At 43.6% G+C, this 12,250-nt stretch overlaps 1 protein-coding gene and 1 non-coding gene across 2 annotated transcripts in view; one reads left to right on the top strand and one right to left on the bottom strand.

Annotated features, from left to right (window-relative positions):
- Positions 1-12,250, bottom strand: part of HDGFL3 (HDGF like 3) — a 46,317-nt gene that overhangs the window by 9,118 nt on the left and 24,949 nt on the right. The window contains exons 2-5 of the mRNA XM_066240321.1: positions 10,723-10,799; positions 9,066-9,204; positions 8,283-8,441; positions 2,630-2,776 (exon numbers count right to left, since the gene is read on the bottom strand). Of these exons, the coding sequence (XP_066096418.1) occupies positions 2,630-2,776; positions 8,283-8,441; positions 9,066-9,204; positions 10,723-10,799 (522 nt within the window). The remainder of the gene's footprint in view (positions 1-2,629; positions 2,777-8,282; positions 8,442-9,065; positions 9,205-10,722; positions 10,800-12,250) is intronic.
- Positions 1,349-1,424, top strand: TRNAG-ACC (transfer RNA glycine (anticodon ACC)). Its single transcript has one exon. It is a non-coding gene; the product is annotated as a tRNA-Gly (tRNA).

The following is a 12,250-nucleotide window of genomic DNA, read 5'->3' as shown; positions in this document are numbered from 1 at the left end:
AGGCTGCAGGGAGAGGCTCCGGAAGGAGACAGCAGGACCTGGGAGGTGGAGTAGACTGGCCACCTGGAGGCCAGGTCAGGAGGAGAAAGGGGTCAATGGCGCGGGATGCTGCAGAGGAAATGAGAAGACCCGGGAGACACTGGAGGCGGCACTGAGAGGGTCCCCAGGGACCTGTGTAAAAGCAGTGCCAGTGAAATGGCTGCAGGAGAAGCAGGGGTGTGGTGGGGGGAAGGCATGAACAGGAGGTGAGGAGGTGGACATGAAGAGAGAACTCTTTTAAACCTTTTTTTTTTTAATACAGAGACAGAGAGTCAGAGAGAAGGGATAGGCAGGGACGGAGAGATGAGAAGCATCAATCATTAGTTTTTCGTTGCGCATTGTGACACCTTAGTTGTTCATTGATTGCTCTCATATGTGCCTTGACCGCGGGCCTTTCAGCAGACCGAGTAACCCCTCGTTTGAGCCAGCGACTTTGGTTCCAAGCTAGTGAGCTTTGCTCAAACCAGATGAGCCCGCGCTCAAGCTGGCGACCTCGTGGTCTCAAACCTGGGTCCTCGGCATCCCAGTCCGACACTCTATCCACTGCACCACCGCCTGGTCAGGCAAGAACTCTTAAGACATTCAGAGTCAAAGGGAAAAGTGAGAAGGGGATAAGTAGTGGAAGGGAGGCATCCCTGAGGTTAACAGAGACCTGACACAGTCTGTGGGCCCAGGGGAAGAAGCTTGTGGGAAGAAGGCAAGGGACAACTGGCGGGGCGTGGCCCTGGAGGACGAGGAGGAGATAGTACTGGGGACCCTGACTCAGGTGCCAATCAGTGCTTCTCACACTTCAGCGTGCACACAAATGACCTGGGACATAGTTCCAACACAGCTGCTGCCACGGCAGGTTTGGGGCTGGGCCTCTGATCGTGCCTTTCTAACAGCTCCCGAGTGAGGCTGATGCTGCCTGTCCACAGACCATGCAGGAGCAGTGCGGTGAGCCCTCCACCTCCTACTCCTCCGTCCCGGGAAGTGCAGCTAGAAACAAACTCAGCAGTGCTGGGATGGAGTGGTGGGAGTTCCGGCTGTGTGCGGACTAGAGCTCTCTGGGAGGGAGGCAGTGGGCAGAACCAAAGGAAATCAAATGTGTCAGGTCCCGGAGTCTGCAGTGAGGCTACAGGCAAAGGTAACGGCACAGGACTCTCTAGTGGAGAGGGGTCCAGAAAAAAATGACAGGCAGGGGACAGGGCAGAGCTGGGCTGGATGAGAGGAACACGGACATCTGGACCTACCAACCCGGGAGCACCTTCGAAAACTGATGGAGGACAGAGCTGAGAGGTCAACGGGACTGACAAACACAGGCAAGGAGGCCCTGGTCGGTTGGCTCAGCGGTAGAGCGTCAGCCTACCGTGCGGAGGACCCGGGTTCGATTCCCGGCCAGGGCACATAGGAGAAGCGCCCATTTGCTTCTCCACCCCTCTGCCGCGCTTTCCTCTCTGTCTCTCTCTTCCCCTCCCGCAGCCAAGGCTCCATTGGAGCAAAGATGGCCCGGGCGCTGGGGATGGCTCTGTGGCCTCTGCCTCAGGCGCTAGAGTGGCTCTGGTCGCAACATGGCGACGCCCAGGATGGGCAGAGCATCGCCCCCTGGTGGGCAGAGCATCGCCCCATGGTGGGCGTGCCGGGTGGATCCCGGTTGGGCGCATGCGGGAGTCTGTCTGACTGTCTCTCCCTGTTTCCAGCTTTAGAAAGAAGAAAAAAAAAAAAAACAAAAAAAAAGAAAAAAAAAACAAACAGGCAAGGACTCAGCTGACAGCAGAATTCAACAGATGAGTAATAGTAATACATTTCAAGGGTTATTGTTTTAAATGATTCACTACTGTTCAATCAGACTCATGGAAAATGACCAGGGGCAAAACTTACCATCACTAACACTTTCATAAGAGGGTTCTTGCCTGTGGCTTTGAAGTTAACAGGCTAACAAAAGTTAACAAGACTCCTTCAGAGACTCCAGAAGGAACTGACCTTGGTGACATTCTCATTTTAGACATCTTAATTTCTTGAATTGTGAGTGAATACATTTCTGTTATGTCAGCCCTAGAAAACTAATACAATTGGGAAAACTTAAAAAAAAAAGTTACCAATACTCATTGTGGACAAGTTTTCCTCTTGATCCTTTAAATGTCAACATTCACATACTGTTTGAATATTTCAATATTTCAAGTCCCCATGGGCACATTAAATCACAACTGCTTCCAGGAAAGAAGCAGTACAAAACACTCAACTTCAAACATACTATTTGTTTGTAACGAAAGAAATGCAACTGTCACAGTTTTAAGTGGCATTTCATAATTTCAACATTTCAACCTTACTTTCACAGGCTCTCAGGTTGCTCAAAAGTTAGTTTAAAAAAGAATAAACTATCCACAGAGTTCCACCCTGATAAGCAGGTGCAGCTCCCACCTGGCTCTCTTGTGTGCAGGTCCTAAGCCCCTGATCCCTTGTTTAGGAACTGTCAGTGGATAGCTATTATCGGGCTGGGAACATTCTCCATTTCCTAAGACAGTGTTACTAACGCTGAGGTATGGATCCTGACTGAAGCAAGTATCTTCTGAATGAATATGAGACAAGAAAAGCGCCCGCATCTCCTTACCCCTTCGCTGGTTTTCTGCAAGTCTGAAGTTGTGTTTCTTGTGTCATTGCCGGCATCTCCACCCTCTGAGCTGCTTTTGTTTTCCTCTTCTTTGCAGTCCTTGTCATCTTCATCTCCTGGGGATTTCCGGGATTGTTTAGAGGATTTCTAAATGTTTAGATAAGTTAAAAATTACAGTCAAACACAGAAACCCAAACACACAAGAATAAGAAATGCAGAAAGAGCCGACCTAGCTGTAACATGCAGGGTGCCAGACTGGGTTAGTGACCTTGGACCTGTCATTTCACCTCATAGGGCCTCAGTTTAAGCAGCTGGAAAGGAAGTAGAGGTGGACTAGATGACTGTTTTGAAAGTTCTGTTCCAGCAGTGAGAGGTTAAAAGTAGACAATAGGGAATCATATACCCAGAACACTGTCAATGATTAAATATAATAGGACGGACGCCACCAGAGGAATGCCACAGAGCTGGAAGGCACTTTAAGGTCAGCATGTCCTGCCTCTTCTTTTTACAGCAGAAACTGAGGTCCAGAGAAGCGAGGTGAATTGTCCACCATAACATGTGGATACTCATGCTGGGCACCTTCTGGAGCTGTCTGGGTGACGGTACACATGGAAATATCTCGACAAAACTTTTACATCACCATGTGATATAAAATAGTTAATTTTTAAAATTATGGATAGTCATATAAGAACCCAAGGCCGGCCCTGGCCGGCTGGCTCAGCGGTAGAGCGTCGGCCTGGCGTGCGGGGGACCAGGGTTCGATTCCCGGCCAGGGCACACAGGAGAAGCGCCCATTTGCTTCTCCACCCCCCCCTCCTTCCTCTCTGTCTCTCTCTTCCCCTCCCGCAGCCAAGGCTCTATTGGAGCAAAGATGGCCCGGGCGCTGGGGATGGCTCCTTGGCCTCTGCCCCAGGCGCTAGAGTGGCTCTGGTCGAGGCAGAGCGACGCCCCAGAGGGGCAGAGCGTCGCCCCTGGTGGGCGTGCCGGGTGGATCCCGGTCGGGCGCATGCGGAAGTCTGTCTGACTGTCTCTCCCCGTTTCCAGCTTCAGAAAAATACAAAAAAAAAAAAAAAAAGAACCCAAGGCCATGCTGGTGAACTAGTGCTTCTGTTTCTTATCATCTTGCATTTGAAATCAAGATGGACTCTGGGGAAGAAAAAAATACGGTGACAGTTCACAGCCAGAGCTGCTTTGCTGAACAGCATCAAAACGACTGAAGGCTAGTCTCACTGGACATACCTTCAAGAAAGTAAGCTGTAGCATTTTACTATCATTTCCTCTTTGAGAAATTTTAAATTTTAAGAGTCCTTTTTAAAAATTTTTATTTACTGATTTTTTTTTTAAGGTGAGGAGGAAAGTATAGTGAGATAGACTCCCCCGCATATGCTTGAACCAGGATCCACCTGGCAACCTCGTCTGGGGCTGATGCTCAGCCCGACCAAGCCATTGGCTGCGAGATAGGAAGAGAGAGAAGGGAGGGAGAGTGGGGGAGAGAAGCAGATGGTCACTTCTCCAGTGTGCTATGACCAGGGAATTGAACCTGGGATATCCATATGCCAGGCCGATGCTCTATCCACTGAACCACTGGCCAGGGCTTTTTTATTTATTGATTTTAAAGAGGGAGAAAAACATCAGTTTACTGTTCTATTTATTTATGCATTCATCGGTTGATTCTTGTATTGCTCTAACAAGGAATCAAACCTGCACACTACCTTGGTGTATTGGGTTGACTTCATAATCAACTGAGCTACCCAGCCAGGGCAAATTGTTTTTTTAAAAATTTTATTTAGAGAGGGGAGAGAGAAAGAGAAGGAGTGGAAAACATCAACTCGTAGTAGTTGCTTTCTATATGTGCCTTGACTAGGCAAGCCCACTGTTTCGAACTGGTGACCTCAGTGTTCCAGGTTGATGCTTTATCCACTGCATCACCACAGGCCAAGCCAGACAAGGGCAATTTTAAGAATCTTTAAGCACATGGCAAATAAGGGCTAAGGCAAAAGTGGTTTAGCCAACGCACTTTTGGTCTTCCAGAAATGAATTAGTAAATGGGAGCTTCCTTGGAAAATCAATATTTTAAAATGCAACTTTCAGAGAGAAAACATCTGCTGGCAATGTGATAGAATACATAACTACACTGCTTCTCATCTTTACTCAACTGAAACTACCAACCCAGTCCAAAACGTGTTTAAAGTGAGATCATTTTGGCCTTGGCTGATTGGCTCAGTGGTAGAGCATCGGCCCAGCATGTGAATGTCCTGGGTTTAATTCCCAGTCAGGGCACACAGAAGTGTCCATCTGCTTCTCCACCCTTCCCCCTCTCACTTCTCTCTCTTCTCCGCTCCTGCAGCCATGGCTCGATTGGAGTAAATTGACCCCGGGCACTTAAGAAGGCTCCATAGCCTCTGCCTCAGGTGCTAAAAATGGCTCCAGTTGTAAAGAAAGAAGAGCCCCAGATGGGCAGAGCATCGCCCCCTAGTGGGCTTGCCGGGTGGATCCCAGTTGTGGCACACACAGGAGTCTATCTAAGAGGTCAATTTTACTTTTTACATGAAGGGATTTAATAATCCCAAGGTACTGAGTGTCTAGAGTAAGGGTTAGGATCAAGTATGACAATACAAAAGTGGAATACTTTTTGTTCCCCTAGGAAATAGGGTATGATTACTGAAACATAGCAACTGCTTTATACAGTAATTCTCAAATAATAGTCTTGACCTACAGTTCCTCTAGATCAGTGGTAGTCAACCTGGTCCCTACCGCCCACTAGTGGGCGTTCGAGCTTTCATGGTGGGCGGTAGCGGAGCAACCAAAGTATAAATAAAAAGATAGATTTAACTATAGTAAGCTGTTTTATAAAGATTTATTCTGCCAAATTTAGCGAAAATCTGACATAAAGTACTTGGTAAGTAATTATTATATGCTTTAACTTGCTGTAACTCTGCTTTATAAATTTTATAAAGTAAAGTTACTTCCCTACTTTATAAATCACCATTACTGTGGAACCGGTGGACGGTTAGAAAATTTTACTACTAACAGATACAAAAGTGGGTGGTAAGTATAAAAAGGTTGACTACCCCTGTTCTAGATAATAATGTACAACTCCCTAAAATTCATAGTGTTTACAAAGGCTACTTATGAGTAACCCTATGAGTGATTTACAGGTATTATAACTGGGTAGACACAGATCAGAATCAAGACAGTAAGAAATCTAGCTGTAGGCCCTGGCCGGTTGACTTAGTGGTAAGGCATTGACCTGGCATGTGGATGTTCCGGGTTTGATTTCCAGTCAGGGAACACAGGAGAAGTTACCATCTGCCTCTCTACCGCCCCCCTTTCCTTTCTTTCTCTTTCTCTCTTCCCCTCCCTCAGCCATGGCTAGACTGGTTCAAGTGCATCGGCCCCAGGAGCTGAGAATAGCTTCACGAAACCTCTGCTTCAGGAGTGAAAAATAGCTTGGTTGCCAGCATGGGCCCCAGATGGGCTGAGCATCTATCCTGGATGGGGGTTGCTGGATGGATCCTAGTCAGGTAACATGTGGGAGTATGTCTCTCTGCCTCCCCTCCTCTCACTTGGAAAAGAAAAAAAGAAATCTGGCTGCCATGCTGTTTGGTAACCTTGCCAAGCTCTTACCGGGCATATTCATTACAGTTCTGAAATTTGGGGAAAGGACCCTTCATCTGTTTCATCCGTGTGGTCTTAGCATCATCATAAGTTTAACTTGTTGTGAAGCCCTCTGAACAGCCCTACTGTAAACAGTAACTAATTTACATGCAAATAATTTTGATCTATGACTTTTCAGTCTCTGTTAAGGCTCAAATATGAATCATCAGTATACTTACTGCTAATATATATATATATATATATATATATATATATATATATATATATATATAAAACCTCCCTCAAATCTGCCTGTGCTATTGCTTTTCATTCTGATTACTGACTGAACTTTGTTTTTTTCACAGAAAGATGGAATTAGGTGGGACCTTTATGCTTATCTAGCTGGGATGCAGTAAAAAAGTTTGCCAATCACTGATTTTTAGTGGCAAAGAAAAATTATTCGACTTTAAGAAATAGGTATAAACCGATGTATGAGCCCTAGTACTTCTGATCTTCATAAGAAACAATGAAATAATGAAATTTAAAAGCCATATAAGCACATTACTAAATGCCTAAGCCACCTAGGATAATTTAGGGTGGTACAATATATGACACACACTTAGCAGGTAATCATAAATTCAATAAGATCAATTCTATTGGGTAGTTAAGTGAAGTCCAAAAATCTAAAATAAATTCAGCTTAAAAAATAACTGGAGGCCGTGGCTAGTTGGCTCTGTAGTAATGTCAGCTTGGCATGTGGATATCTCAGGTTTGATTCTGGCCAGGGCACACAGGAGAAGCACCCATCTGCTTCTCTACCCCTCCCCCTCTTGCTTCTTTCTCTCTCTTGTCTTCTCCCCTTCTGCAGTCAAGGCTTGATTAGAGTGAGTTGGCCCCAAGCACTGAGGATGGCTCCATGGCCTCCGCCCCAGGTGCTATAAAATGGCTCTGGTTGCAATAAAGCAAAGGCCCCAGATGGGCAGAGCATCACCCCCTAGTAGGTTTGCTGGATCCCCATCAGGACACATGTGGGAGTCTGTCTCAGCCTCACCTCCTCTCACTAAATAAATAAATAAATAAATAAATAACTGGAATGATGCCCGACCTGTGGTGGCACAGTGGATAAAGCATTGACCTGGAATGCTGAGGTCACTGGTTTGAAACCCTGGGCTTGTCGGGTCAAGGCACATACAGGAAGCAACTACTATGAGTTGATGCTTCTCATTCCATTCCCCTTCTTCTCTCTCTCCTTTCTCTCTAAAATCAATCAATAAATCTTAAGACAAATAAATAAATAACTGGAATGGAAAATACAGTTTGACATGGAAAATTCTAATTATTTTGTTATTTGCAAATTTTATCCCTATCCAAAGCAAATACCATGGTTTTCATTAGATTCATGGGAAGTCATATGTATTTATACAATCTTACCTGTATGCAAGTTGGGTGGATTTTATAGACCATAAAATAAAATGTTTATAGTCTGATAAATTCCTGGCACTTGATTTTAAGCAGTTTCCTAAGTCTATGCAGCCACAAACTACAGGAATCAAAATGGAAGTAACTTATCCAAGCATTCAATCGTGTGACAGACCAACTGAAGTCAAGCTTGGACCAATCTTTGATCTTCAAAGGCCCACCTATCTTGCTTTCAGTTTCTAAAAAATGAAGTTTTCACAATCTCATGGTTTTGTCAATTATATTTCTGAATTACTATATGAAAAGCCTAAGACTTTCAATGTGTAAATCTGGGATCATGTCACTCCTCTGTTTAAAACCTTCAATAAGTTACTATTATATTGGAATAAAATCCAAAGTCATTAGTGTGACATACATCTCTCCATTACTTAGCCCCTCTTGTCTCTCTCCCTTGATCACGATCTTCCAACCATGCTTGCCTTCTTCCAATTCAGAGCCTGCCAACCCCTCCACCTCAGAGCCCTGCCACCTCCTCTCACTCCCCCTGTGTTCTCAGTGTCAACCTCGCCTTTTCAGAAAGGCCTGGCACTTCGTCTAAAGTAAGTACCCTTTAGTACGGGAACAGTTTCTAAGTTACCTTTGAAGTGTAGGACTTTTTCCGCTTTGAGCCAGCCTTTTCATTCTTCCTTTTGCCTTTTCCATCTTCTTCAACTCGATCACCTTCCTCCTCGCTGCTCGCGTCGGCAGTGTTCCCGCCTTCTCCCTCAGTTTCTGATGAGCTCTGTTGCTGAATTGCCTAAGAAATAATAAAGTATTAGCTAATTACATTTCTGAAACAATAGCAAAGAACACAGACTAAGAATAGAATCATTCTATTTTAATTTGAAAGGGTTTAGCTTACAATTAAGATTTTCAAGGCCCTGGCCAGTTGGCTCAGTGGTAGAGTGTCGCCTGGCACGTGGATGTCTTGGGTTCAATTTCCAGTCAGGGCACATAAGAGAAGCAATCATTTCCTTCTCTTTCCCTCCCCCTCCCCTCTCTCTCACAGCCATGGCTCTATTGGTTTGAGCAAGCTGGTCCCAGGCACTAAAGATGGCTCTATGAAGCCTCTGCCGTAGGAGCTAAAAATAGCTTGGTTCCAAGCAATGGCCCCAGGTGGGCAGCATCCCTCACTTAAAAAAAAAAAAAGATTTTCAAAATAAAGGGCTGTCAACCTCAATATTCCTGTGACTATATGACTTGAACCCTCTTGAATAACATAATTACATTTGATCCAAAATGCTACTAAAGTAAAAAAGAACTCTCGCTCCAAAAGGAGGGAGGATAACTTTTAGAACAAAGGACATATAAAAAAGATCCATAAAAGGAGTTAAAACTGCAGAAATGAGCTATAGCAAGTGATAATGAAGTAAACCATCACCTGGTATCCAGTGAACTTTACTCCTGGGTTATTTTCTATTTCCCACAATCCTTCATTAAATCCTTTTCGTTTGTTTGACTTTCCAAACTTGTCTTTGTATTCCTTATATGGAAAAAGGTCTTTAGGACCTAGAAATGCACTGCAGAGATACATTAGAAATAGAATTGATACTGTGACCTTCAAAAATAAGGTATTTTTAATATCAATATCTACTAAGGTGGCAGAACATACTTCAGTAAACAAATTAAAAATATACAGAAATCCTCTGAGTTAGGCACACAACACAAGATGTTTTACACATGTTTCAAGGCAGAAAAAGTGGATAGCTGGGTGTACAACCACCAGCAACCCTGGACTGTGCTACTTCCTAGCAATTTCTTTATGAAAGAAAACAAAAATTGTATAGTCCACAGTGTCTATTAGATAAAAGCAAAACAAAAGAAAATCAAACTTCCTGAAAGAAACACAACTATTTCTCATGTGCAGACAAGAAAGATACATGTCTTTAAGGGCCGTTCCTTGGCGAGCTCTCTTTCCAGACAAGAATGAGGAAGATGTCAGAATGGCAGAGACAGCAAGCTAAGACACAGCTCATGCCTGGCTCTACTAACACTCAAGCGAACATAGGGGATGACCTTGAATTTGAAGACATTGCAGATTTTGTGATAGCTTTCCCCCTATTTGCAATTCCTATTCCATTTGTATGCATGTAATTAACCATATACATTCTTAGTGTGTCCAACTGCCAACGATCCCCTAGCACCCACTATCTTCTTCCTTTTATTGACGGATCACTCCTCCTAACTGTTGCTCCACTACAGCTGATGTGTTCCTGCCCTCCTTACAGCTAGATGTGGCCCAGGACCAAGTTCTTGCCACTGGAATGAATGCAAGGGGAGGTAATCTGTGCAGCCTGTAAGGTATTTCCCTGTAAGAAGTTACTTGTTATTCACTTCTCCTCCCGCCCTTCCCTGGGAGATGCACAGGTGCTGCTTAGCCAATTTGTTTTAGTATTTTTAAATTAAAACATTTTTTTCCTTAGAAATAAGCAGACAAGGACAACACCCCAGAGAAGGGCAGGACAGGGTGACAGAAGAACCCGGGTCCCTAGAATTCTACTCACCTTGTTCTGCCTATCTCTGGATTAAAAAAAAAAAAAAAAAGAAATAACCTTCTATATTATTTGAATTACCTGTCTTTTCAGGTTCCTTTATGCAACGAGTTAACCTGTACGATTAGAAAACTTTCAGAATTTGTGGTGTGTCTGCATCTGAGTCCGACACATTGAGAGAGCCTGAGAGAATGTAATTTTGTACTGTAAGGTATGAATGGAGAAACTTCGCTACAAGGGAAGTATGGAAGAGCTACAAAAGAAATGACCAGGAGTGGACCAGGGGACCACTGGATGGTTGGAAAGTGTCCAAAAGGGGAAGTCTAAGTGATTCCCAACATTTAAGCAGAAACAAAAATGACATTCAAAAGCACAATAAATGAAAATACATATCTTAAGAAAAATATATTAGGAAGTTTGGTAATTTTATATAATTGATTACAACGATTTTCCCAACATGTCAAGTATTATAGGTCGTCTATTAACAATGTCGTTTAGCAGAGTCAAATTAGAGCTTTTGAAACTATAAGTGGTTCACTGACTTACGTTTCGTGGGTGCCGAAAAAGAAGATGGGGTATTTGTTTGCTGGAGGCTTCACTGCTCCCTCGGGGAGTTCATCAATCTATTACAAAGAAATTTAAGTTACTCAGTATGCAGTTAAATTATGTAAAATACCGTAAACGTGATACAAACATTGTTCTAATAATTTATTGCTAATTTCAAAATAAGATGACTCTATTATCAAAATCCCAATAGATTTTCTTTTCCTGAACCTTACAAAATGATTCCAAAGGGCATATTTTATGGCCCAACACACAGAGACTACACTGTAAATTGACTGTAAGCATCATGGTACATCATCAGGAGCCACAACTCCCCATTTTCTTCCACTTGACAGAATTACTCCTGGGAATCTATCCTAGTGAAGTAATTTTAAAAAAGAATAACAACAAAAAACCCCTAAACATTTACTTTTCGGGAATAACAAATTTATACACACACCCCCCTAGAAATGCAAGCACTGCAAGATAGGAGAATTCTGGAAAATTAACTTGATGAAATACTGGATTACACAGTCATTGAAAGATACCATCTCTTGCCACTGCAAATCTCTCTCCCCACCCATCTCAGCTAGAATTACCATTGAAAATGAACATTTAGCCCTGGCCAGTGGTGCAATGGACAGAGTGTTGGCCAGGAACATCAACGTCGCTGGCTTGAGCCCAGGTCAGGGCATATACGAGAAGCAATCAACAGCACAACTAAGTGAAACAAGTTGATGCTTCTCCTACCCCAAAATAAAAATAAAAAATGAAAGAAAATGCACAGTTGATTCAGCCACTTCCTCACTTCCAATCCTTTTGCAGATTAGAATAGATAAATACTATCTTATTAAGATACTGTTTGAATAGTGTTATTGAAATATTTGAAGTACTTGTAGAATTAAAAATGAGGCATTTGAGTTATAATTCATAGAAAAAAGGTAAATATGAAGAGCTAAATAAGTAAAATCCAACAATGCAATATTTCTAGGAGACCAACCTCACAGGAAATAGAAGGCAAAAATTATCCCCAAACTGAACACAGCATTCCTAGCTCTATGTGCATCTAAAACCTGTGGAGCTCTTTTTTTTCTTTTCTTTTTTTTTTTTACAGAGCCAGAGAGAGGGATAGACAGGGACAGACAGACAGGAATAGAGACATGAGAAGCATCAATCATCAGTTTTTCGTTGCGTATTGCGACACCCTAGTTGTTCATTGATTGCTTTCTCATATGTGCCTTGACCGCGGGCCTTCAGCAGACCAAGAGTAACCCCTTGCTTGAGCCAGAGACCTTAGGTCCAAGCTGGTGAGCTTTTTTGCACAAACCAGATGAGCCCGCACTCAAGCTGGCAACCTTGGAGTCTCGAACCTGGGTCCTTCCGCATCCCAGTCCGACGCTCTATCCACTGCGCCACCGCCTGGTCAGGCAGTGTGGAGCTTTTAAAAACTAAAAATACAGTACTTCAGACTTTCACTAGACCTACCAATTCTTATGTATAGCTGAGGCTGAGAGCCTCGCTAGGTTCAAGT

The sequence above is a fragment of the Saccopteryx bilineata genome, chromosome 7 (assembly GCF_036850765.1).
Source record: "Saccopteryx bilineata isolate mSacBil1 chromosome 7, mSacBil1_pri_phased_curated, whole genome shotgun sequence".
NCBI lineage: Eukaryota > Metazoa > Chordata > Mammalia > Chiroptera > Emballonuridae > Saccopteryx > Saccopteryx bilineata.
This window is presented reverse-complemented; position numbering and strand designations above follow the sequence as displayed.